Here is a 26709-nt window from a genome sequence, read left to right on the forward strand (position 1 = left end):
CTGCTTGTTTGCATGACTTGTAGTTGTTGAACATTCTTCTGTGAAGTGGAGGACCAAACTGGTGAGCAGTAGTCAACGTGTGAGAGTGTGAGGCATTCTACTAGCAGCTTAAGTAATGAAGAGTCCAGGTAGGTGGCACATTTCCTTATCATTCCCAATGCACAGGCCATCTTCTTCGCAGTCACTTTTGTATGATTGTCCCAAGTGAGGCACTCATCAAGAGTACTGCCTAGGAGTTTTGTTTCCTTTACTTGCTGGATGACTTGGCCATTAGAATATAAGGTGAGTACTGGGTTCTTTTTTATTTTGGTTTACTCCCAACTACCATTGATTTTGTTTTGCCTGCATTGAGAAACAACCTGTTCATTAAGACCCAGTCACTTATGTGTTGTAGCTCTTTCTGCAAGGTGGAGTTGATTGTAGAGATTGACGGTGCACATGTGTAAGCAGAAGTATCATCTGCATACATAACTGAGGCAGCCTCCTTTGTGGCTAGAGGAAGATCATTTGTGAATATACTGAAAAGAAGGGGTCCCAGACAGCTCCCTTGAGGTACTCCACATGTGATATCCCTGAAGGAAGAGTTACGGCCATTGTAGTGAACACACTGCAAGCGTTGTGAGAGATAGCTCTCCATCCATTCAACTGCGGCCATACCGAAACCATAGCATTGTAGCTTTCTAAGAAGGTATGCATGATCAACAAGATCAAATGCAGCCGAAAAGTCGAGGAAGATCACTCCTATCAGGTTCCCACAGTCAATGTTACGGTACCAATCATCCACCATTTCCAGGAGAGCTGTGCATGTGGAATAGTGTTTCCTGAAACCATGTTGGTGGGTTGTCATTAAGGAGTTCTGTAAGAAGTACTGGGAGATTTGGTTGTACACAACTCGTTCTGCTATCTTGCTTATGGACGAAAGTAGACTTATCGGTCTTGCGTTCGGTCCACTCAAGCGGGCAGACGTAGACTTGGGCAAGGGAATCACCTTGGCCTTCTTCCATTCAGACGGGTAAACAGACGTAGTGAAAGACAGGTTTATAATATAACATAATGGTTGTGCTATATGATTGGCAGCCAGTTTAAGTAGTGTGTTGTCCAAGTTATCCAAGCCCATAGCTTTCCCATCAGGTAGAGACGACAGGAGTGAGTGCACTTCCTCAACATTCACCGGACTGAACTCAAACTTGCAGTCTTTGTTTTCCATGATCTCACTCTTTATCAAGGTAAGTAGGTTATCACCCATCTCTGAGTTTAGCCCATTACGTAGAGAGTCGACTTTCTGAGTGAAGAAGTGATTAAAGTACTCCGCTACGTCTTCTGCTCTGGTCAGGTAAGCACCGTCCTGTTCTACTATACAAGGTGGCTGATTTCGGTTTTTACCCAGCATACCATTAAGCGTTTTCCATAGGGCCTTGGGGTCATGCTTGGTCTCTTCTAGCTTGGTTTTGTAAAATGCGGCTTTCTTTTTCCGATTCAGTTTTACGACAGCATTCCTGAGTTTTTTGTAAACAAGTACATCTGATTCCAGGCGAGAGGAGATGGATTCTCTTCTCGCTTCTTCCCTGAGATGCATCAATTCCCTCAACTCGTCATCAAGCCAGGGTGCTGGGTTAGATCTTACTGTTCGCTTTTTTACTGGTGCATGGCTGTCGGCGACATCATTTAGTATGGTTGTGAGGACATGAAGAGCCATATTTACATCTGATTCATTATAAATCAAATGCCAGGGTGCCAGCTCAATGTCGCGTTGGAAATCTTGAGGGTTAAATTTCCCATACGCTCTCCTCTCTACTACCCGAGGTTGTGCCTTTGGAACCTTTGTTTTCCTTGTTGTGTATACAATGTTGTGGTCAGAGAATCCTAGAGGAGTCGATGACACTGGTGTGCATCTTTCCGCACAGTTGGTAAAGACTAGATCGATGTGAGTTTCTGTCCTTTGACCTCGGTTGTTAGTACCAATCCTCGTAGGACTTTTCACAGACTGGAGAAGGTTACACCTTACTGCTGCTTGAGCCAGCCTCTCTCTCAAGGGGCATAAATGGTTGGACCAATCAATGTTGAAATCTCCTAGAATGAACACTTCATTGTTTGAGTCCGTTGCCCTGTCAATCGAGGCTATGATGTTGTTGAAGGTTTGTATTGATGAGCCCGGAGGCCTGTAAGTACAGCAGATTAGCATAGGTTTTGTTTGTGGTAGAGTCACCTCCAGCCACAGCATTTCCACATTGACCTCCTCCAGGTCCAGTCGCTGTTTCCAAGGTAGGTTACTGCAGATTAAGATGGCCACTCCTCCACCATTTCTGTTCCTGTCTTTCCTAATAACAGTCCAGCCATCTACACACAAGTCACTGTCACTAATGTTTGAGTCCAAGTGTGTTTCTGACAAGGTGAGTATATGCAACTTATTGTTCTCTAGTAGTTCTTGTAAGTCCTGTGTTTTGTTTCTCCAGCTGCATATATTTAAATGACCAATATGGAGACCCTTCGGTGGTAGCTGTAAGTCTGTTGGTCCCGGATTACAACTGACATCTCCACAGAGCAGTATGAGTACACACAAAACCAGTTTATGAGAGCTAGCATGATTAACATCACCACTACTAGACTGCGTCTTCATGACATGTGGGAACAATTTGTTGATACATACTAGGTTCCAGCTAAGACATCTTTTAAGTACTTCTTGTGTCCTTATAATAGTCCATGAGCCGTCAGACGGCCTATATTTGACTAGCTGCCTGTTTACTTCTGAGTTAGTAGCAGATAACCCAACATCGCTGACATTTCTACACATAGGCAAAACCACTGAAAGACAAGCAATATACAATATATACAAACCCACAATGAGTGTCATCTTTGATTCTCCAATCTAGGATCACTATACCAACTGATTGTAATTTGTAGTAAATTGCTAGTGGGCTTACACATCAAATACAAATCAATTAACACATCAGTAGTTCAACCAGTAAAATTTGAAATTGTCTAATTAATTTATGCACGAGATTCCAGTATTTTTAAAATCATGGACTGTTGAACTACAGTTAAAATTGAATTACTTATCATAGGAACAAGAGCTGAGGCGCACTGTCCGAACATGCATCCAGCATTACAAACATGCAATAAAGTAAACAAAGTAAGCTGGGAACCAACTACCTAGGTGATCTAAGCTAGAAAACAGGTCAAAAACACATTGGCAGAACACACTGACTATCCGACGCGTTGTACAAGAAACGACAGTTCTTATTTTCACAGATGGATAAAAATGCTAACCTCACATTCTCTTGCTTTCTGGATAACACTTGTTCATTATTTCTCGTCTTTGACACAATAAACCCAAAGATATTGTGCTAAAACAATGAAGCAAGCAGATGTGACGAATCTAAACCATTCTAGAACGTGGTTCGGCTTAGAGTCGTTGCCAGGGAACTAGACGGTAGAGTTGTAGAGAACAACAGTCAGTTTATTCGAACGAACGCGCCGTAGAATGTAGCCAAGTTCAAACTTTGTGTTGGCGGCGCCTGCAGTTCAGCAGGTGGTCCGATGGAGGCAGCAGGGCGTGACCAGGTATCTCAGGTGAGAATATTAACAGGTGAAACAGAATGGATGTTGGAGAGAGACGATGTAAGATCTATAACTAAAACCACTGCCTCTACCAGGCTTCGAGAGCGTCAAAATGCACTGTACTCTTTAGCGGACCAACTCCCCTGGCATGTTATCTGTCTATTTGGCCAATGTCTACTCTTTGCAGCCGCTTCCCGAAGCCTGGTAGAGGCTAACGATAGCCCAGAAGGGTGAGGTGGATTTCTCTATTCTAGTGACTCGCTATAGCGACTTAAAAACTGCGCCGATGCCTAAAAACAATTTTCTATAACGGTTACTTTTCAACGTTTGCCCCTACTTTTTGCTCTCAAAAATGACAAGTTCACAGATTGAATGGTGAATTTGACTTGTTTGTGATCCAGGGGGACGGGACTACCGCCCCTAGTCCGCCTGAAGAGCCGCCCAAGGACGAAAGCGACGCTCTGCCTCCCGAGACGGGCCCAGCCGGAGATACCAGCGCTCAGCAAAGTATCCCGACAGACAATGACAAGGACACTGACACCACCAAACCTTCAGTACCACCAGGTACAACTACTCAAGAGCTTCTCCCGTCCTCTCTAAGTCAGGATGCGGACAATAAGAGTCCGAGACAAGAATCAACAATACAGGAAAGGACTGAACGCGATACAGACAATAAGAGTCAGGATGCGGACAGTAAGAGTCCTAGACAAGAACCAACAATACAAGAAACGACTGAAGGCGAGTGTCCCGCCACTGTCACTGCAACACCACCAAGAACTAGTCGAGAACTTCCCCCGTCCTCCCTAAGTCAGGATACAGTCAACAGGAGTCTTAGACAAGAACCAATAGTACAAGAAACGACTGAAGGCGAATCTCCTACCACTAACACTCTCGGTGCACACAGTGAGGCCACGCGCCCTAAATGCTTACGCATAACAGACAGCGATAGTCAAAGATCTGCCAGTCTCAGATCACAAACTAGTAGATGTAAAGGAACCACCAAGAACGGAGACTCGAGAGCTGAGGACAGAAACGGAAATGTTAGAGGCGCGGGTCGGAAAACTGGCACCATCTCGGATAAAACGTCCACAGGTATCTGTATCTGTCTGTATCAGTATCTGTATCTGTATAGCCGGTATAACCGCCTTTCGGCGTAACACACCAGCTTCTGTATCTGTATAGCCGGTACAAACACCCTTCGGCGTAACACACCAGCTTCTGTATCTGTATAGCCAGTATAACCGCCCTTCGGCGTAACACACCAGGTTCTGTATCTGTGTAGCCGGTATAACCGCCCTTCGGCGTAACACACCGGCTTCTGTATCCTTGTAGCCGGTATTACCGTCCTTCGGCGTTACACACCAGCTTCGCAGGCACGCGGCGCGACGGCAGCAAGCTACATTACACCGAACGACTTGTTACAACTAACCCTTGAATATCTAACTCTAAACATTATTAAAAGCGATCTAGTGATAATGCCCCTGCTGTACAGTACCTTCTTCTCTTTGCAGGTGACAGTACGTTCTTCTCTCCGCTGAAAGCGTACTGCTGGATCTGTCTGGAGCCGTGTAAGATCGCGGCGGGCGCCGGAGCCAGCCGTGCGGGGCTGTGTCTGTGCAGTTCCTGCTGTCCCGGCGCGTACACCGAGCCGGACCTGTCCTCGCCGTGCGGCTGTACGGGCAGCCTGCAGTACGTGCACCGCGCCTGCCTAAGGAGGTGGGTTCGCGAGCAGGGCTCACACAGCTGCCGCATCTGCAACGAGTTCTACCACATCCCGCCTGCACAGTCGCTCTGTCAGGTGAGTTAGTTCTACCACATCCCGCCAGCACAGTCGCTCTGTCAGGTGAGTTAGTTCTACCACATCCCGCTTGCACAGTCGCTCTGTCAGGTGAGTTTTACCACATCCCGCCAGCACAGTCTCTCTGTCAGGTGAGTTCTACCACATCCCGCCAGCACAGTCTCTCTGTCAGGTGAGTTTTACCACATCCCGCCAGCACAGTCGCTCTGTCAGGTGAGCCATTGTTGTATTCAGAACCATGCTCAGGCACAGTTTTAGATCCTTTACGCGTATCCAGAACCATGCTTTATCCAGAACCATGTTTATGCATTCAGAACTCACAGTTCTGTTATTATGTTCAGGTTCGCAGATTGAAAACATCCTTTTTTTGCTCCACGTCTTCTTCCAGTACAGACAAATAAGGTCAATGACCTGGACCAGATGTCTGCCACCATGGTAACGGGTACTGTAGCAGACACATCATGCGGTGTTGGATTACAATGTGTAGCAAGTTGGAGAGGCTTGTCACCATGTGTTTTCTCCCCTCCCAGCGGCTAAGTGAGGAGGGTGTATTCGGCACGTGCTGTCCGTCACTCCGTCACCATGGTAACTGGTGCTGTAGCAGGCACCCTGTTAACTTTCTACTGTTTTCTCCCCTCCCAGCGGCTGAGTGAGGAGGGTGTAGTCGGCACCTGCTGTCCGTCACTCCGTCACCATGGTAACTGGTGCTGTAGCAGACACCCTGTTAACTTTCTACTGTTGATTTTCTCCCCTCTCAGCGGCTGAGTGAGGAGGGTGTAGTCGGCACGTGCTGTCCGTCACTCCGTCGCCATGGTAACTGGTGCTGTAGCAGACACCCTGTTAACTTTCTACTGTTTTCTCCCCTCCCAGCGGCTGAGTGAGGAGGGTGTAGTCGGCACGTGCTGTCCGTCACTCCGTCGCCATGGTAACTGGTGCTGTAGCAGACACCCTGTTAACTTTATATGTTTGATGTGCCCCCCCCCTCCAGCGGCTGAGTGAGGAGGGTGTAGTCGGCACGTGCTGTCCGTCACTCCGTCGCCATGGTAACACGGTTGTGTTCGTCACACTCATGGTGCTGTTCGTGGGCGTCGTCTCCACACTCGGTACGTGGTTAGAGTTACTGCTGCACCCAGAACCGTGCTGCATCCAGGACTATGGTCAGGCACGGTTCTAGATAGTCCAGGCGTATTCAGAACCGTGTTTTATCCAGAACTATGGTCAGGCGCGGTTTTGGATAGTCCGCGTATCCAGAACCGTGCTTTATTTAGAACTATGGTCAGATACGGTTCCGGATAGTCCACGCGTATCCAGAACCGTGCTTTATCCAGAATCATGCTCAGGCACGGTTCTGGATAGTCCACGTATATCCAGAACCGTGCTTTATCCAGATTCATGCTAAGGCACTGTACTGGATAGTCCACGTGTATCCAGAACCGTGCTGCATCCAGAACTATGGTCAGGCATGGTTCTGTATAGTCTATGTGTATCCAGAACCATGTCTGGGGTAACCCTACGTTGGATACGTAGAAACTATCCAGAACCCTGCTGGATCCCCTAACCCATGCAGGCCTAGAACTATATAGGCAAGGTTCTGGATACGATGGTTTTCATGTTATGTCGTCCTGCTGAGAGAAATGTGAGATATCTAAGCGGCGTTATGTTGCTATGTTCTGTTGTAACGTGTTGAAAGGCTTTCTACCTATACCTGTCCTTGGTACTGAATGGCGTTTTGTTATTGTGATCATGCTAACTACTAAATTGTAGAAAGTCTGTCGCAGATAGATATAGACCATTAAATGAAAAGCCTCTATTTCTTTGTTCAATAGGTTATAGCACTGCCAACACGTACATGGAGCTGAAGAAGCAGTCCCAGCAGAATCCGGAAGGTGGCGCTGGTACGATGATCATCCTGGTGTTCGGGCTGTCCCTGAGCCTGCTGATCGTGCTGTCCGTGCTGATGTGCGTCTACGTCACCTGCGTCACCAGGATATACTATAGGAACAGGTATGTGTTTTCCTTCTTTTCAGGTCTTCTAGTTATGTTTACCGAAGAAAAACATATTGTTTTTGGTCTGTTTCCTCTTCTTCTGTTCAAAACACAAAAAGATCAATCCATTCTCAGCTGTCTGTCATCGGAATACGGCATTATTATGTTTACTGAAGGAAAACATATTGTTTTTGCTACGTTTCCTCTTCTTCTTCTTCCCAAAACAATGATCTCAATGATCTGAACCAGCCGTCTGTCACCATGGTAACTAGTGTTGGGTTAAATCATGTTGCAATTTTATAGTAGCAGGGATTTAGACTCCTGTTTGACCATACATATGAATGTGTTTGAGTAAGAATTAAGAGAGCAGACCATATGTGAAGGTAAACATTATGCATTTGCTTCGTAAAAAAAGAAAAAATTCAACCTCGAGGCGCGGTTCTTACCAAAGGGAAACACACTGTTTTTGCTACGTTTCCTCTTCTTCTTTCCCAAACAATGATCTCAATGACCTGAACCAGCCGTCTGTCACCATGGTAACTAGTGTTTGGTTACAGACCATATGCGAAGACCATATGCGAAGGTAAACATTATGCATTTGCTTTGTAAAAAAAAAAGAAAAAATTCAACCTCCAGGCGCGGTTCTTACGGGAGACCAGAGGGACCGTTGGGAAGAACCAGGAGGACTCAGCTAGAGCTTTCGATGTCGGCCCCCGTCGCGGTTGAGTGATGGGTGATGGGCCTTGATGTTTTTTTAATCTTATCCATGAAATCCAACCTACAGGCGCGGGTCTTACGACGTGCCTACAGGAGACCAGGAGGGCCGGTGGGAAGTCCGGCTGCAGGAGGTGATACAAGCCTCGGATCTGGAGTACCTGATTAGAGTTAACACTTCTGTTCCAATTTTGTTTTAATCTTATACATCTAACCAAACCTTACGACGTGCCCACAGGAGACCAGGAGGACCGGTGGGAAGAACTCACCTAGATCATTCCCTGGGTAGAACACTGTATCAAAGGTATCTGGCAAACGATGTCGGCCGTCGTCGCGGTTGAGAGATGGGTGATGATCCCTGATGTTTCTAATCTTATCCAACCTGCAGGCGCGGTTCTTACGACGTGCCAACGGGAGACCAGGAGGACCGATGGGAAGAGATCCCGCTGGAGGAGGTTATACAGGCCTCGGAGCTGGAGTACCAGGAGCTGCAGCAGTTCTGGGACACACTACCGCCGGAGGTATCTCTAGCTGTATCTGATATCTGTATGTAAACATGTACCTGTATCTGTGCCTATATCTGTATAGCCGGTATAATTGCCCTTCGGCGTAACACACCAGCTTCTGTATCTGTATAGCCGGTATAATTGCCCTTCGGCGTAACACACCAGCTTCTGTATCTGTATAGCCGGTATAATTGCCCTTCGGCGTAACACACTAGCTTCTGTATCTGTATAGCCGGTATAACCGCCCTTCGGCGTAGCCCATAACAATGCCCCTACTGTACTTGGTGACAGCGAGTTCCACTCTGCGATAGTTCTAGGAAAGAATGAATTCTTGAACGCATCAATCCTTAGTTGATAACTCTGGTACATTGTACTTGAAGGCATGCCTATTTCTTATTCTTTTCTGAGTAGTTGGTACGTCCACCAGTGTATCAGTAATTTTGTACATGTCACCAGGTACGCGAGATCGCCGCCAGGGAGGGGTTCGTGCTCCCCGACCCCACCCCCCGGGAAGAGGAGGGCACACCCACGGCGGAGTCTGATCACCCCCGGGAAGAGGACTCACAGGAGGACACGGCACCCTCGGGGGAGTCTGAAGGTAACCCCGACCCTCGGGGCGTAGCACCCCAACCCACGGGAGAGGCCCAACAGTTGGAGACGGCACCCCCGGGAGGTTCTGACGGTAACACTGCAGACCCCCGGGAAGCAGTACCCCCACCCACGGGATCCCCTAATACCCAGGGGGCTTCTATTACCCAGACTATGCAGAATGGTCCTGTACGTATTATATACATATGAATGATGACCACGTCTTGTTTTGTACGATGATAAAGTATACCTGTTTTAAGATGGAAAACTAAAGATTTGTTTGTCAATGATATATGAGAATTTGTTGTCCGGACAGTGCTTCTGCGGCAATCCATGTACATACATGTTATTCATAACAAGCATTAAAAATTGACCAGATCGTGACTACAACATTGCTATTCATACAATACTACTGTGTCATTATTTTCAATTTATTTGCAGGTATTCATACAGATATTCTTAAGTTGAAGGGTTCAAGGCTGGAGCAATGCGAATTAATATTTGGCAAACCTGGGGCGAAACAAGCGTTATTTTAGCACTATCGACAGGAGGGGGTGGGGGTGGGGGTCCCACTATGTACATCGTAGCTGCCCAGAGGCCTTCCGTTAAAACAGTCGATACGTTACAGCGACGTTTTACCGTTACGGTCGATTTCTGTTTGAATTATAGGAACAGCGTTTAACAAACTATATTATCGTCTGCAGACATACAATAGTCAATACGTACCTTATAGATTATTTCAGTGTTTCTTTTGTGTCTGATGTGCACTTGGGTATAGGAGTTCAACAAGGTTTTGTATAAGGGTTAAGTTATAGTCTTTGTTCCAATACAATACTGTGACTAGCCTGGTGTCCAGTGAACCGAGTTTTGGGTGGGCTCTCTTCGGGGGCTGTGGTAGCTACCCACCGCCCAGCTCAAGTAGGCTCCCCGGTAGGAGTTTTATTTTACACGAGCCCCGAAAAGAGCCCGCCATAACGACAATAGAACTGTACACCGGGCAATGCTGCAACAGTCTATTCTTTTTTAAAGGTACCGCGATACGGCTGTCAGTAAACTGTGACATATTACCATGCTATAAATACACTGATGTATATCCTAGCTATAATCTCCCATATGTGTTATGTACATGATATGTAGTCTATGGCGTTGGACCAGAATATACTCCTAGTCCCACGTTCTTGAAGGTTGGACATCCAGGTAAACGGTATTCATTGACAATTCAAACTCTACTACTAGATAAATAACGGAGATTTCTTCCAAACGTTTAGAGTGACATCCACCACTCTTCTTCAGTGTCGCAAAATTCAGCGTCACTAAAATCAATGACGCTAAAGAAAAGTCTCCAAGCAAATCTTTCGGTGGCCGCAAAAGACAGTATCAAATTGGCCAGGCAGTATCCATTAGCCAGACAGTATCCATTGGCCTCTTTGGTGGCTAATGGACACTCCTCTGGCCAATGGATACTGCCTGGCCACCGTAGGATCTGCTTGGAGATTAATATGTCACTCGTAACTTATCCAGTGGTAGAGTTTGAATTATCGTTGTCTATCCCTATTGCCATTCACGAGACGTGGCAGCATCTTGTGGAAAAGGAAACACCTGTGGATGCAGCAGTTATTATCATGCCGGTCACATCGTCCAGCCAGCCTCTGGGACGGTTCCAAAGGCATGCGGCTGTTTCGGTATCGATTTTAAAAGAAGATTTAAACCCTCCTGACATCGCCTGCTGTGCTGGTAACTTGTTACAGTGTGTTCCGATGTCCCTATAGGTTCGCATGGCGGCACTGAACAGGTCTGTCAATAAAGTATGGACGTAAGGAGGCCCCGTTGGACTCGGAGGTTTCCAATTAAGGCATGGGTGTCATCGGGTCCTCTGGCTTGCAGAGAAGTCTTGTTGTCTCCTGCAGCTGTGCCTATCTCAGAGTTCTATGCCTGAATGGGTTAGGGTTAGGATCAGGCACGGTTCTGGATACAATAGAGACTATCCAGAACCATGCATAATCCTAACCCTAACCCATCCAGGCACAGACGTAGATAGGCATGGTTCTGGATCCCAACAAGTCGCCTTGCTTGTTGGCAACACTCCTGCGTCTCGGGAAATATCTTGACTCAGCACATTCTGGCGTCTTCTGATCTCTCAGACAAAAGGCACGTCTTCAGTGTCCTTATCTTCCGTAAGGCAGACATCCGGCAAGGCCTCCGTCCTGCGATTAGATGCAATCAACTAGGACAAACACGTTCTGATTTTTAATGACTTTCCGCATCCAGTATATGGCAGCACTTCGGTTTTAAACCTGATTCCGTCCAATATTCTTACATGGTTTATATCACAGTCACCAGCGTGTATCATATGCTTCCTTCAGTTTTTATTGGCCATGGTAAAGTCCTAATTGATATAAGTCCTACAGCCTATACGAGAATGCCAGTCTCTGCCACACAGGGCACATCTGTAACTGGTGTAAGCTCTGCTCTTTGGCAGTCACCATTCCTTCATAACCCCAGTCCATGGCAACGGTTAAAATTCGAGGGGATTCATTCCTCAAGCTAACCGACATCTTGCGCACGCAGTCGTCCCTCAGTAAGACATCTGGAGCCGCATAGTTCCCGTTTAGAAACTTTTTTTATTCAGCCTGTCACACGACCGATTTTGCCCAATTCATGGCAACGGTTATTAGCCGTTCGCAGGAGTATGATGAGTCTACATAGTCTGTCAGTATATCAGTAAGTCCAGTGGCAACATACATACCGACTTACCTAAATGGTTCTAGTCGCGGTTTAAGGGCCAAGGTGATGTTGCTGTTCAAGCCTCGCTCTTCCCATCTAAAAGCAAACACAAATGTCCTGAAGTTACTGAACAGAAAGGATGCAAAAAAAAAGACTGATAACATAGCGTATCATTCAAATCTACGTGATGAAAGTCGTTGGACTGGTTGAAGTCTGAGAAATCCAACCACAAGTAACTCTTCTCCTCGCCGCTAGAGGGCGTCTGTCACATCCCAGGCATGGGATCTCAAACAGTCAGACAGCAAACTCTCTGCTGCTTATTATCCAGAAGGTTCAAACCTCCTTGTTATGATCCACTACTCACTGAGTCACCTGTTCTATCGGCATTACAGACGCGGTGGATTGCTCATCACCTCTTGGCAAAGTCTGGAGTTGGTAGGTCGAAAATTTGGTTAAGTCACATTTTTTTTGTGTGTGTGTGAGTTCCTTGGAAATTACAGCTCAAACTTTGTGTCAGTCAGACAGCAGTCTACGTCAGGATCACGTCCTCGTATTTCGGCGGCGGTTCTTGTTCCGTTAGGGACGTTTCCTGGAATCTGCCTGGGGACAAGGAGGTTTCTTGGAATCTGCCTGGGGAGGGGCCAATGGACAGGGACGTTTCCTGGAATCTACCCGGGGAGGGGCCAGACGACAGGGACGTTTCTTGGAATCCGCCTGGGGACAAGGAGGTTTCTTGGAATCTGCTTGCTGATTGGCCAGCGGATAGAGACGTTTCCTGGAATCTACCAGGGGATTGGCCAGCGGACAATGGCGTTTCCTGGAATCTACCTGGGGAGGAGACAACCGACAGCGATGTTTCTCGGCGAGTAGGAAGCGATTCAGCTGTCTGTGCTGCAGCGCCATCATGCGACGATCTGTGCCCTGCAGCACGGCTGTCAGCAGCGCCCTCATGCTGCGATCTGTGCCCTGCAGCACGGCTGTCAACAGCGCCTCCAGACGGCGATATGTGCCCTGCAGCATGGCCGTCAGCAGCGCCCTCGTGCGGCGATCTGTGCCCTGCAGCATGGCTGTCCGCAGCGCCTTCATGCGGCGACCTGTGCCCTGCAGCATGGCTGTCCGGTAGGTCCGATCGGATGTCCAGGGCGGTGCAGTCCAGTACGGAGATGCTAGGCACCCTGCAGAGGGACAATAGGAGAAAAAAACATAATCAAACGCAATCAAAGGGCAGAGGAGTGTGGCTTGAAAAAATATAGTCTAATTGCTCAGGGGAGTAGGGTTTCATTCCACCTACAACTGCGCGACCGTGCGCAAATGAACTCTACGATCTCCATACTCCCCTGGCCAGTTAAAAGTAGAGTGGATTCATTCCTCAAGCTAACCGAAATATGACAGGTGTCGGTCAGCTTGATGAATTGAGGAATGAAAAAGTGTGGGTTAGCATGAGGAGTGAATCCACTCTACTTGACTAATACTGCTAATTCCATTTCAAACATTGTTGGAAACTTGAAGTTGTGCCCGTTGTGAAGTGCCTGTGTGAGGCCCCCGCGGTTCCCAGCCCAGTAATTATTGACTAACTGTGAACACCGTTATCCAGTAACTGCTGTAAACGCTATGTGGAGGCTACCTATCTGCGGCCCCTCAACGGCGGTTCCCAGCCCAGTAATTACTGACTAACGGTGACCGCCGTTACCAGTAACTATTGTAAACGCTATGTGGAGGCTACCTGTCTGCGGCCCCCTGTGGTTCCCAGATAGCCCAGCACCTCGTGACTGTCAGCAGCCAGTCCGGACCATTCAGCCGGGCTGACGTCCCATTAATCACGGCAGATTAACATTCACAGTCCGTTAACTCGGCCCCACGTTCAACGCTACAGTACATCCGTGCCAACCCGTCCGTCTGCCCGCCCGGAGAGGATCAATGCTTTACAGATGGTGCCGGCTGATAACGGCTACTATTGCCGCAAGAACGGCGGCCCAAATCCTCCTTCGCGCGAGTTACTGCTTAGAATAGAAAATAAAAGTTCTCCCACTGGCTTTTATCAACAGTTCTCTTAGCTTCAATTCAAAAGCAACACACACCACAATCTTGCAGTCAGACTGATAACGCAAGAACGGCGGCCCAAATCTTCCTTTGCGCGCTGATGCTTAGAATAGAAAAACTTATCTCTGCCGGCGTTTTTCTCCATGTGTTTGCCAGGGTCAACGCAAACCATGTTCTCAAGCTGGGAGTCTTAGTACCTGCTGTACATACCACAATTTTACAGTCAGACTGATGGCTCACAAGAACGGCCTTCGCGTGCTAATGCTTAGAATAGAAAAATAATATCTTTTCTGGCGTTTTTCTCCGTTTGCATACTTGGGTCAAAGCTGCAAATCAGTTCTCAAACTGGGACCCCTGCCAGCTGCACACACCGCAGGCAATCTCGCAGTCGTACCAAATGATAACGTATATGGCCTGCAAGGACGGTGGCTCAAAAACTCCCTCGCGCGCGCTGCTGCTTAGAAAGTTTTGCCCTCGCACTTAAGTTTTCATGTTTCCCTTCGATTAGGGAAACATATTATTTTTGCTCTGTCACTTCTTCTTGCGTTCCAAACAAATATAAGAACTTTATTGCACGACAATTGCACATGGTACAATGTATGGCAGACTACTAGAGTAACAACAATAAAATAAGTGTGTTGAATAAGACCTACTGTCGAATAAAACCTAACATATCTATATCATAATTATTCAAATAATATATAAGGTCAACGACCTGGACCAGATGGCTGTCACCATGGTAACTGGTGATGTAGCAGGCACCCTTTGATGTTGGACAACATTATGTAGCAAGTGGCAGGACAGAGTTGGAGGGGCTGGTCCCCATACCTATGAATGTGTTTGAGTAAGAATAAACGAAGCAATAGTTTGTTAGACTAGGCCGTGTGAAGGTAAAGATTATGTATTTGCTTTGCTTTCTGACCAAAATAAGGGTGCTCCATTCGTATGAACGTTATTTTCACTATCTTATCTGCCTTCAAAATTGCTTCGGTAAAACACTGAACTAGATGTACGGACAGCAAGTACGCAGTGACAGATGACTCTCTGACACGCGATTTAAGTTCCAGCGCGTTCAGGGAGAGAGAAGTCGATAGAATCAACCCATTTTAACGATTTTGGCTCGAGTGCAAAACTGTTGGCACGCCGGGCGCAGTAATAGATATATAATGGTGATGGGGAGGCTGGCTGGGTATCTCCGGCTGATGAGACACGTTTTCTGTTAATGAACACGCCACCTCTACCTGCCCTATCGTACACAGAATCGTGCATGTTTAGGGCAGGGGCAGGCACGGTTCTGGATAGTATCCGTGAGTCCAAGACGGTAGATTTACCTGTAGATACGCGAGGATTATCCAGAACCGTGCCTATGTAGTTCCAGGGTTAGGATCAGGCATAGTCAAGTCAAGTTCAGTAATCTGCAAATTCCCTGGTCGGGACATCACGCAGATGGGGAGAGGCGCAGCGTCTGGACTACGGTCTGGATGACAGCCTGCTCATGAAGGAGTCCAGTGAGGGGCTGTCCACTATGTATGCCGAAAGGCTGTTCCACTCAGGGATGGTTCGGCGTAGTATGCATATTTTGCAGTGTCACATGTCGGTCGAAATGTTCTGGATAGTCTCCGCGTATCCATGAACGTAGATTTGCCCCGGGCACGATTCTGGATTCAGGTGGACTATCCAGAAACCGTATAAACCACGGTTCTGGACAGACTCCGCGTATCCAAAAACGTAGATTTGCTCTAGATACGGTTCTGGACTATCCAGAACTGTGCCTGAGCATAGTGCCGTACAAAGCACGGTTCTGGGCGCAGCATCCTTCCGCCAAATACATCCCCGCCAGCCCCCATTACTGACTGAGACTCCCGGCAGTTCTGAGTTCCCGGGACAGGTGTAATGGGTTCTCATTAGCGCTGCTCCTTGCTGACGGCGCTCTAACACATAAAACACACATTTCCCGCTTTAAGGCCACACCGACTTAATGTTATGGATGACATCCTCTGAAGACCAGTTTCAGTTTCAGTTTATTTATTTAACCAGAAGATACACTCAGGTCATTTGACCTGTTTTTCAGGTAGATCTGGGTACAATAAAAATGCAGAAACAATACAATGATAATGATAACAACACAGTACATAGCACATAATAGCCATACAGCAGTACAAATACAATATAATTACAATGGGTTTTTGAAGGCCGTTACAGACCCCCAAACTAGTGCGCGCGGGCGACATAAAAAAAAGTCCGGCCACGCTACAAAGGAATACCAAGCTGGTATTGCATGTGAACTTGTGGCAGTACATAGCGACGTATATGACAAGCCGGCACATGCTGGCTTTTTGCGGAATTTATAAATCGGCACTGCACGTATGTACTGTGTTCTTGAGTCGTGAAGCTTCAGTAGCCTGGGTGCCGTCCTCCAGAGTTACCACCGGCTCCGTATTGTCGCTAACTACCATGTACTACCCAGGCCTAGAGCCAGGCCAGAACCTCGGTAGACGTGATATTTTCTTTTTTGGAGAACAGGCGAAAATCAATGCGCGCGCGGACGTCATCCATAAAATTAAGGAGATGTGGCCTAACACATAAAACACACATTCCCCGTAAAGCCGGCTTCCAGCACTAGAACTGGTTAGGTCTGGACTGAAATGGACACCATGACGTCAGAAGGTTATTTGGAAGACTATTATGGTATAAATGTCCACATACCCCTCTCAACCCGTGCATTAACGTTCCTATAAATGACCGGCGTGTAAAATCATATCCGATATCCGTTTCACATAAATGTTTTAATGTAGGCAAAATCACCAATTACGGGCGGTCACGACTCCACAGGCATGGTTAGATGTATTAGCGTCCAAATATAGTATATAGATATATCAATATTAGATAACGCACACACCAAAGGTCCTGTGTTTCATCAGTTATGGATACAAGAATAGCCTATTGAACCTTCTTGGTCCAAGGGCGATTCAGGTAACGGATTGATAACCACAGGAATGGGTGAGGGCAATAGTTTTTCCTATTGTATACTTGTATTTCAGAATTTCTGTTGCACTAGGCGTTTTGTTACTTGTCACCGAAGAACATACTTTTTTTATATCAACATTAGACAAACAGTAAGGACAATATGGCGTTACACTCAAGTTACACACTTATTCTAGAAAGCCACTTGCATTTTTTGTTAATCAGAATAAAATTGCCAACGCTAATAAAACATGAAATAAGAAACTGCAAGAAGAATATAAATGGACAACGCTTGGTAGCAGATTTGTGCAGATTAAGTAAAAATATTTCCTCTAAAACTGTTATTTATCTATCTACTTATTTGAATTTATCTAATGAAAAACAAATGAATTTGGGGGGGGGGGGCAAACAGGTGTATAAACACCTTTGCAAGTGCAATCAATCAATCTTTATTCAAACAACTAGCAGAAGAGACTCTGAATTGAGTTGTTTTTACAGTTCATAAAATTATACGTTAAACAATACTAGTGATTTAAAAATTACATAATTTAAACGATAATAACACAAATTCGCTAGAGAGCTATAATGCCCTCCCAAGCAGTACAATACAGTACAAAACCATCAAAAAAGTTGTGTAAACCCAGTAGACAGTTTAAGTGTCCTCGGCATGACCCTAGCAGTACACTGCACAAGCGAGCAGCTCACATTGTTCCGATAGAGTCGTACATCAGGCAAACAGACGGGCCGCGATCGATACTAATATTCCCTCTTCTGACGACGTCGCTTTGTGCCAAGTATACAGATATCCACTAGGAAGATAACATTTGCAAAGCAAGTACATAATATTTTATTTTCAGTTGGTCTAGCCTAAAAACTACTGCTCTGTTGATTCTTACTCAAACACATGGATTTCATATATATCCGGTGACCAGCCCCTCCAACTCTGTCCTGCCACTTGCTACATAATGTAACCCAACACCACAGGCTGTCTGCTACAGTACCGGTTACCATAGTGACAGCCGTCTGGTCCAGGTCATTAACCTTATTTGTTTGGAACCAAAGGAGAAGAAACAGATCAAAAACAGTATGTTTTCCTCTTTGAAACCAAAAAAAAAAAAACCAAACTAAATATTGTCGGGTCCTTTTGGTACATATATCTATTATATTAAGCTCTATCTAATGCACAAAACTAATTCCTGTCACATATTACAGCATTTCCATCGTGTTAATTTAATTTTCGTGTGTTAAAACTTACAATTAACTCAATTTACGGTACCGCACACGCACATTAGGAACCAGTGAGATTTACATAAAGTAATAAACCTACACCCGTTATTTTGCTTCATAGCTCTAAGTGTGTGTTAATCATATAATATGTTGACAATTTCTGTCGCCCAGCGGTGTATGTGTGTTGTTATAATGGCAGATCTATCATCAGCTTTGCAGTGACAATTATACTAAATGCGTTTCGCTACAGTCGCAGTAAATTCATATATCTTCAGGAATAGGAACTGTTATATTCTCAATATTTATAATCGTAAAGATCCTTCAATAAACCTACGAAAGGAAGGAATGATTCGTTTTATACGTATTCCATTTGTGTAAGTCTACTCAATGAATCTTCTTCTTATGAACTGATAAATGTGTTTTCAGTGCAACCTGGGAAGAACTCACAGGTTGTTTCTGAACAGAAATGATAACTGATTTTCTCAATATCGTAAAGATTCTTCAATAAGGCAACAAGAAAGGAATGGTGCGTTTTATATGTATTATACTTCTCTATGAATCTTCTTTTTAAGAACTGACAGATTGTGTTTTCAGTGCTGCCCGGGAAGAACGCAGAGGTTGTTTTTGAGCAGAACTAGCGCCCTGCAGACACTTGGATCCTCTGTGATTACGGCACCTACAAGGCGCTACATTCCCACAACTTACAGTCGCTACACGTAAAATGTTCTTGCTACAAGGCGCTACATTTCCGAGGTGACCTCTGCTGATCTTGGCCATAAATTTCCCGCCGTGAGAACTGCCACAGTCTGAGCTCCCGGCAGTGGAAATCCGATAAAACTCATTAGAGCTGCAGCGCGGGAAACTGAGGGCTTAGGATGGAACAACGGCCGGGGGTAGTGCTCTACTCTGGGCACGGCGACACACACACTGATTAGAGTATCCAGAACTGTGGCTATCTAGTTCTTTATACATGTATATCATTTTTCTACCTTTCCAGCCTCCTCCTGAAGCCTGGCAGAGGCTTAGAAAGTGGTAAACTGTTCTCTTAGCGTGGGCCAACTCTCCTGGCATATCATCTCTCTATTCCTGCATTTTGCCAATTTCTACTGTCTCCAGCCGCCTCTCAAAGCCCGGTAGAGGCTAGATTCCAGCCGCCTTCTGAAGCCTGGTAGAGGCTATTCTTTCCAGCCACCTCCCGAAGCCTGGTAGAGTCTACTCTTTTCAGCCGCCTCCCAAACCCTGGTAAAGGCTAGTGTTTCCAGCCGCCTTCCGAAGCCTGGCAGAGGCTAGATGCAGCCGCCTCCCGAAGCCTGATAGAGGCTAGTTTTTCCATCCGCCTCCCGAAGCCTGCTAGAGGCTACTTTTCCAGCCGCCTCCAGAAGCCTGGTAGAGGCTAGTATTTCCAGCCGCCTCCAGAAGCCTGGTAGAGGCTAGGTGCACACGCACGCGATGTCCGCCTCCCAAAGCCTGGTAGAGGCTAGGTGCACACGCACGCGATGTCCGCCTCCCGAAGCCTGGTAGAGGTTAGATGCACACGCACCCGCTGGCCGCCTCCCGAATCCTGGTAGAGGTTAATCTTTCTAGCCGCCTCCCGAAGCCTGGTAGAGGCTAGGTGCGCACGCACGCGATGACCGCAGCCCGAAGCCTGGTAGAGACTAGGACCACACGCACGCGATGGCCGCCTCCCGAGCCTGATAGAGGCTAGGTGCGCACGCACGCGATGACCGCCTCCCGAAGCCTGGTAGAGGCTAGGTGCGCACGCACGCGATGTCCGCCTCCCGAAGCCCGGTAGAGGCTAGGCCTACACGCACGCGATGGCCGTCTCCCGAAGCCTGGTAGAGGCTAGGACCACACGCACGCGATGTCCGCCGTGCCTCCCCGCTCACCATGAATAAGTAATGGTACATAACACGTCCTTCGTAATTTTAATAATTGAACAGGATAACACCGTGACCGAACATATGACCTACAACTGCCATAGTCATTCCGTCTCTCCTACATTTTATCTAGTATTTGTTGGAAAAATTTCAATTATCAAGAACTTTATTAGCATGTGGCAGACAATCAAAAGTCTGAATAACAGCTAAATTACACAGCAGTACAGTCATTTAAAACATTCATAAATTTCAACAGAAGTGTCTTTGAAATATTTCCAAGTTAAGTCAAAAGAACTCGACTAGCCTGTGGCAGACAGCCAAAAGTCTGAATTATAGCTAATGTACACAGAGGAGTCATTTAAAACATTCATAATGTTTAGAAGAACGTTGAACTCTCAGAAAACAGCTGTATAATTATCCACGCCACGTTTTCAGTCAACCACATAAATCATCAGTTCTGAGAGACAACTCAATGTAGAAATCCTGAGAAGAGTTATGACGAGCTAGCAAAACCCAAACTTCCATAGAGTCTCATTTTATATATCTGCTAAAACACTTAGATTTCATAGTTTATTCCTTATTTTCACTCCCCCGACCTAGGCGACGACGTCAGAAACTAAACGCTCTGAACACGCAGGAATGTGCTAGCCGTAAATACGGGAGTTTGTCCTGTCACGCAGACTACATTTGTATCCCACCGTCTGCCACTAACGCTATCCCAGAAGCCCGGAGCCAGAGGCCGCACGTTTGCAGCGGGAGATTGGACGGCTTCCAAGTGGCGATGGATTTCTATGAGGGCCTGCATGCAATACAAAGCAATACGCTAACTCTTGAGAACTGGCTACGTATTTCTCTGATTTCAGGAAACCTCTCGATTACACTTTAAGATAAATTCCAAGTGGCTACAACGCATTACCTAGAATTAAAACGACGAATTACGCTCTACGCAAAAGCACCAATTACGCTATACGTAGAATTAGAGGGGTCTGTCTACTCTCCACGTAAAATTAAAACGGCCGATTACGCTCTACGGAAAAGGGGCATGCAGGCACTCTTCTATTGGACGGCTTCCAAGTGGCGATGGATTTGGGAGAGAACTCCCCTGATGATCTGTCTTTTCTGCCAGAGGAATACCCGATAGTTAGGCAGGCCAGACATGCGCAGTGCGGAGGTTGAGGCAGCGTGCGTTTTCACCTGTGACAGTTACAGACGGCAATGCGGGACTGGCCGCGGGCGGGTGGAACATGGCGACTCATTCGTCACCGCGCATTCGGAGTGAAGGGACGTGTTGCATCTAGAACTGTGATTTATCTAGAACCGTGCTACATCCAGAACCATACTTAATCCAGAACCGTGCTTTTTCCAGAACCGTGCTACATCCAAAACCATACTTAATCCATAACCGTACTTTATCCAGAACCGTGTTATATCCAGAACCATGCTTCATCCAGAACCGTGGTTTATCCAGAACCGTACTTTACCAAGAACCGTACTTTATCAAGAACCGTGGTTTATCCAGAACCGTGCTTTATACAGAACCGTGCTTTATCCAGAACCGTACTTTATCCAGAACCGTACTTTATCCAGAACCGTGTTATATCCAGAACCATGCTTCATCCAGAACCGTGGTTTATCCAGAACCGTACTTTACCAAGAACCGTACTTTATCCAGAACCGTACTTTATCCAGAACCGTACTTTATCCAGAACCGTGGTTTATCCAGAACCGTGCTTTATACAGAACCGTACTTTATCCAGAACCGTACTTTATCCAGAACCGTACTTTATCCAGAACCGTGCTATATCCAGAAGCATGCTCAGGCACGTATCCAGAACCATGCATTAGACAAACCCCCGTTCTTGGATACGCGGAGACTATCCAGAACCATGCGTGATAACCCATACGATACGATAGGAGGTTACACTTGGACAAGATAAGAGACAAAACTGAAGGAGAAGATGCAAGATATTACGCTGCCAACTTCGCCTTACAATTCCTGCGATAAGAAATATCAGCCGGTATTTCATGTTTCTATAGGACATTAAACTACGCCAAAGCAACCCGTTACTCAAGCAACTGGATATGATTTTGGAAACGGTCAGACGTTTCAGGTAGCACCCAATGCCTTTCGTCAGTGACTGAGAGACCAGAGGAGAAATGCAAGTTTATAAGCACAAACTATTGATTGATACGTAAATAAGTGAAGACAAATTCTATGAAAGTCCCAAAGGAAAGAAAAGTTAGTTGAACTACATTACTGGTGTACGGGAATACTGACAATCCATAAGTTACAACTTTTAATTGTGGCGGCTTTTCGTGGGTGAAATAGAAACTTGCCTAATGTTCCAGTTTTCAAGATGAATATGTCTAAACCTGACCACAGTAGAACTATTGATCGTGCTATGCTGCCCCCCGTAGCGCAGGCTGGATAATTGGATGCATACGCGCCAATAATTGGAACAAACGGGAACACGGAGTACTTGGCTAATTGAAGCGTAACGCCACCTCCTACTGCGGGAACCATGCTAAGGCCATTGCAAGTAAATTTTATAGATGACATCGTCCGTAGACTCCAAATCTAATGCGAGAGGGCTAAAAAAAACAAGGCGGGCCCTCCAAAAAAAGATTCCTACATTTTCAAATTTTGACATCATAAACCTTGTTAAACAAGAACTGATACATATATTGTGCTACAACTACCATCACATATAAAGGAATGAAATGCATTGCATTAATTTGGTAGTACTAGTAGTAAATGTACAGACTGACTAGTACTAGTAAAAGACAAGAGAATAAATCAAAGCCTTTTCTTGTCTCCTCTCTTCATATTCATCTGCCTTTCACGTTCCGGCATGGCAACAGACATCTTTGCCCATTTTCGGCTTGTTGATCACTGTCAGAGGGTAACAAAATTTCTTGTTTTATGTCCAAAATCAGGCGAAAATTAATGATGCCATCCATAAACATGACTTGCCGTGGCCTAATTCCCAACCCAAGGGTCACCTTCGTAACGTTTCTTCCCGGCGTAGTTTCACGTCGCCATGTGACATGTGAGTTCGCCCTCACGGCAAGGTGAACAATACCCGGGGGATGGCCGGCTGAATTTGTTAGTATTCTGTTACATTCTTTTCAACCTCAGGCTTCACACCGAAAGGCACAGAGTATATAAAGGGGAACACACAACTGTTACTCAAGCAACTCGACAGACTGTCGGTTTAAAAATCTATCCAGTTGGTGTTGTAATGAGTAACAATTTCATTATAAGTATCGCATTAGTCAGATGTCTAAACTTCATCGACGTATAAGAGAGAATAGAAAATAGAATAGGGCCCACGGCTGCCCTGTTTTAGTTTGAATGTTGATTGTATATAGTGTGTTTTGTTCACTTGTCTTGATTTTTAATCAACTGTTTGTATAAATCGAAGCACAATTCAGGGGTGCGTTAGTCAATCCCTGCTTTTGTACGAATTGAATAGAGTCTGGGAAGGTAGTCATCCCTGACTGTTGCATGGGCACCTTTTTATGTGGGCGTTTGGTGGATTTATTTCTTGTCGCCATTTCTTAACGTACACTGGATATGATGCGGCCTACGGTTATTTTTAGATACGCAGTTAATTAAGGTATTTGATACTGGCTCACACACACACACACACACACACACACACACACACACACACACACACACACACACACACACACACACACACACACACACACACACAGACACACACTCTCTCTCTCACACAGACACTCACACACACACACTCTCTCTCTCTCTCTCACACAGACACTCACACACACACAGGCACAGAGAGAGAGAGAAAGACAAAGAAACTTGAGAGGCTGCGTGACAACTCGAGGATAATTTCCAGCTTGTCAGCTCCCCACAAAACAAGCGTTTACCGACAATAAGCGTTAACACGAATAACCGCGTCAGCTGAAATTTGCTGAGTAATGATAATGACTGCGCCACCTGTCCCGCCACGATAGGCAGAACCACCGTCTCGTTAATGCGGGGATACGGCATGATAGATGCCGCTACACGCCGGGTGGGTTTGATGTGTTCACAGAAGCTGTCCGTTATCCAAGAAGCCGCCCCCGGGCATCGGTGAAGTTTAGACATCCAGGTAGTAAGATACGCAACAACAAAAAAACAGTTACTCAAGAAAACAATGTGTCTTTGCTTATTTGCATACCATTCAATAGTTCGTATTTAATATAAACCTGCTTTTCTGACAACTCTCCAGTGTCACTGACGAAAGGTAGTGGATGCTACCTGAAACGTCTGACCGTTTCCAAAATCATATCTGCTTTTTTTGCCCCCAGGCGCTTCGTCTGCACACAGAAGGAAGATCGACGTGTTATTTTCGCGTTTTTCCTGTTCAGAGACTAGACCGTGAGTCTCCGCTTTTCCAGCACGGTTCTGGGGATGTCACTTGTCAACCCAGGACGGCGCTGGCATAGCGACTGTACCTGTTATGTTATAACCGCCGTGCAACAAATATGCTGCGTGCGGTGCTGTACAATTGTTACGATACAATATCTATTGCTATTGTATCGTAAGGAGAGGATGTAGGACTCGGGAGCTATAATAGGTTCGGAAACCAAGCTAGCAAAATTGTAAATGACCAACAGACTGTAGACTACTGCAGACAGTAGTGTTTTTGCAGATACAGCAATTGTGCTATAGGGATATCTGTAGAGGTATCGCATCGAACAGGTCATGTTGTATCCAGAGCAGTACATTATCCAGAACCAGACACGGTTCTGGATAGTCCACGCGTATCCATAACCGTGCCTAGGGCAAATCTACGACTATCCAGAACCGTGTCAAATCCTATCCCTTACCCAATCAGTCATAGCACGGTTCTGGACAGTACAGTTTAATCCGTGGACAGCAGCCTTACCTGTTGCTGGACAATGGATAGACACTCCTGGATAGTGGTTAGTGATTTATAACGTCTTACCTGTTGCTGGACAGTGGATAGACGCTAAGGCCCATCTGCATGACCTCCTGGTAGGACGGCGGGGATAGAGTTAGCCGTTAATATAGTGGTAATGGATTAGTGATAAATTACGTGAACAACAGCCTTACCTGTTGCTGGAAAGGGGGTAAACAATCATGGTTAGTGATAAGGGGTAGGTATAACGTGGGACTTACCTGTTGTTTGACAGTGGGTAGACGCTCAGGCCCATCTGCATGACCTGGTAACACGGCGGGGCTAGAGTTAATGGTTAAGATTAGGGTAAGATATAAGTTACGGGAGACTTACCTGTTGTTTGAGAGTGGATAGACGCTCAGGCCCATCTGCATGACCTCCTGGTAAGACGGCGGCGGCGCGTAGTTGCGTGACGGGCTGATGTCTGACAGGGACGGGTAGGACGAGAACACCAGGTCCACCAGCTCCGTCCCGCTCCTCGGGATCCGCCTCAGCCTCCGCGCGGACTTCCTCTTCCGCACGAAGTACAGGCACAGCCCCGGCAGCACGAATCCGCCGCTGATGGTCAGCGAAACGGGCCCGGCGATGGCGAGCGAGTTGGCGTTCTCGCTGTCCAGCTGCGCGCTGAGGACGTGGCCGAGGATGACCATGAGCGACCCGGCGGTCAGCAGGGACATCCCCACCACGATCATGCAGATCGAGAAGCGCAGGTCCCGGTCGATCCGCTTGCACGGCTCGGCGCACCCCGCGGCCTCCATCGTGCATATCCCCGCTCGTGCCGCTCCCGCTTACGGAAGATCCCTGATGGTGTACAGTTCCCGCTTACGGAAGATCCCTGTTGGTACAGTTCTTCCCCCGGTTTTTACCGAAGATCTTGCCGCCTCCTGTAGCTAGCACCAGCTGTCAGGAAGTCTGGCTCCATAGCTGGCACCATCCTGCAGTAACAACAACCAAAATCAATGCTGACGATAAAACGGTTCGATAATACTGAATACTAAAGCAGCTAGTAGCGCTGCTTACACGCTGTGTGTCTACCTGTGTGTGTCGCATTTCTGTGGTGCAGGGGAAACCATTTTGATACTGTCATCAGGCATTAGCATATCATTAATAACCTAGCAACTGTGAGAGCGTCTGTCCCCCAGTCAGGGCGTATAGAAACCCACGGTCAATGCTGACGATAAAATGGTTCGACAAAACTGAATTATAAAGCAGCTAATACAGATCTAACGTTCTCTGTGTCTGCTCTAATGTGTGATGTGGAGCAGGGAAAGCCAGTTTGATACTGTCATCAGGCATTAGCATCTCATTCAGTATACTCTCCTAGCAACGGCAGGAGCGTCTGTCTCCGTCCATGTTATATACATTTGTAATACTGGAGTCAAGGCGTATAAAAACCCACGGTCAAAGCTAGATAAAATGGTTCGATAATACTGAATAGCAGCTACAGAGCAGCTAGCGTGTTCCCTTGTCTGTGTGTGGGATGCGGTGCAAGGAAAACCCGTTCGATACTGTCATCAGGCATTAATGCGCATCTCATTAGTGCCCCAGCAGACAGCGCACCCACGCACAGTGCAGGGTAAAACTGCGTAGTTGTGGCCACAGCAATTTTATTTGTTGGCTCTCGGATTTTTTTTCCGAAAAAAATATGAAGCGACAGGGCAAAAAAACAACAGATTTATTCATCCTATGATAGCCTCAAAAGATATGATAGGAGCCGTGAAGTCAACATATTCTGATTGAAACAATGAATTCTATTTCTAAACTTTTTACCAAACCAACGCATTGAT

The 26709-nt window shown here is 46.4% G+C and overlaps 1 protein-coding gene and 1 pseudogene across 1 annotated transcript; one reads left to right on the top strand and one right to left on the bottom strand.

Moving 5' to 3' along the window:
* The first annotated feature begins 115 nt into the window (after positions 1-115).
* LOC109464948 lies at positions 116-10967 on the top strand (annotated as a pseudogene).
* Positions 10968-12403: 1436 nt separating this feature from the next.
* Positions 12404-25680, bottom strand: LOC109464967. Its single transcript, XM_019762085.1, has 3 exons — positions 25256-25680; positions 12885-13049; positions 12404-12470 (listed from the first exon to the last, which is right to left on the bottom strand). The coding sequence occupies exons 1-3, from the start codon at positions 25678-25680 to the stop codon at positions 12404-12406; spliced, it is 657 nt and encodes a 218-aa protein (XP_019617644.1).
* Positions 25681-26709: the final 1029 nt, after the last annotated feature.

Source organism: Branchiostoma belcheri, unplaced genomic scaffold, assembly GCF_001625305.1.
Source record: "Branchiostoma belcheri isolate BF01 breed outbred unplaced genomic scaffold, Haploidv18h27 scaffold144, whole genome shotgun sequence".
Lineage (NCBI taxonomy): Eukaryota > Metazoa > Chordata > Leptocardii > Amphioxiformes > Branchiostomatidae > Branchiostoma > Branchiostoma belcheri.

Excerpts from the sequence above, each read along its gene's own strand:
- LOC109464967 (XM_019762085.1), bottom strand. The coding sequence starts at position 25,680 with ATGGAGGCCGCGGGGTGCGCCGAGCCGTGCAAGCGGATCGACCGGGAC. Across the intron at positions 13,050-25,255 it reads TATCCACTCTCAAACAACAG|GGTGCCTAGCATCTCCGTAC; the intron begins GTAAGTCTCCCG and ends GTCCCTCTGCAG. Across the intron at positions 12,471-12,884 it reads GCTGACGGCCATGCTGCAGG|ATTCCAGGAAACGTCCCTAA; the intron begins GCACATATCGCC and ends GTCCCCAGGCAG.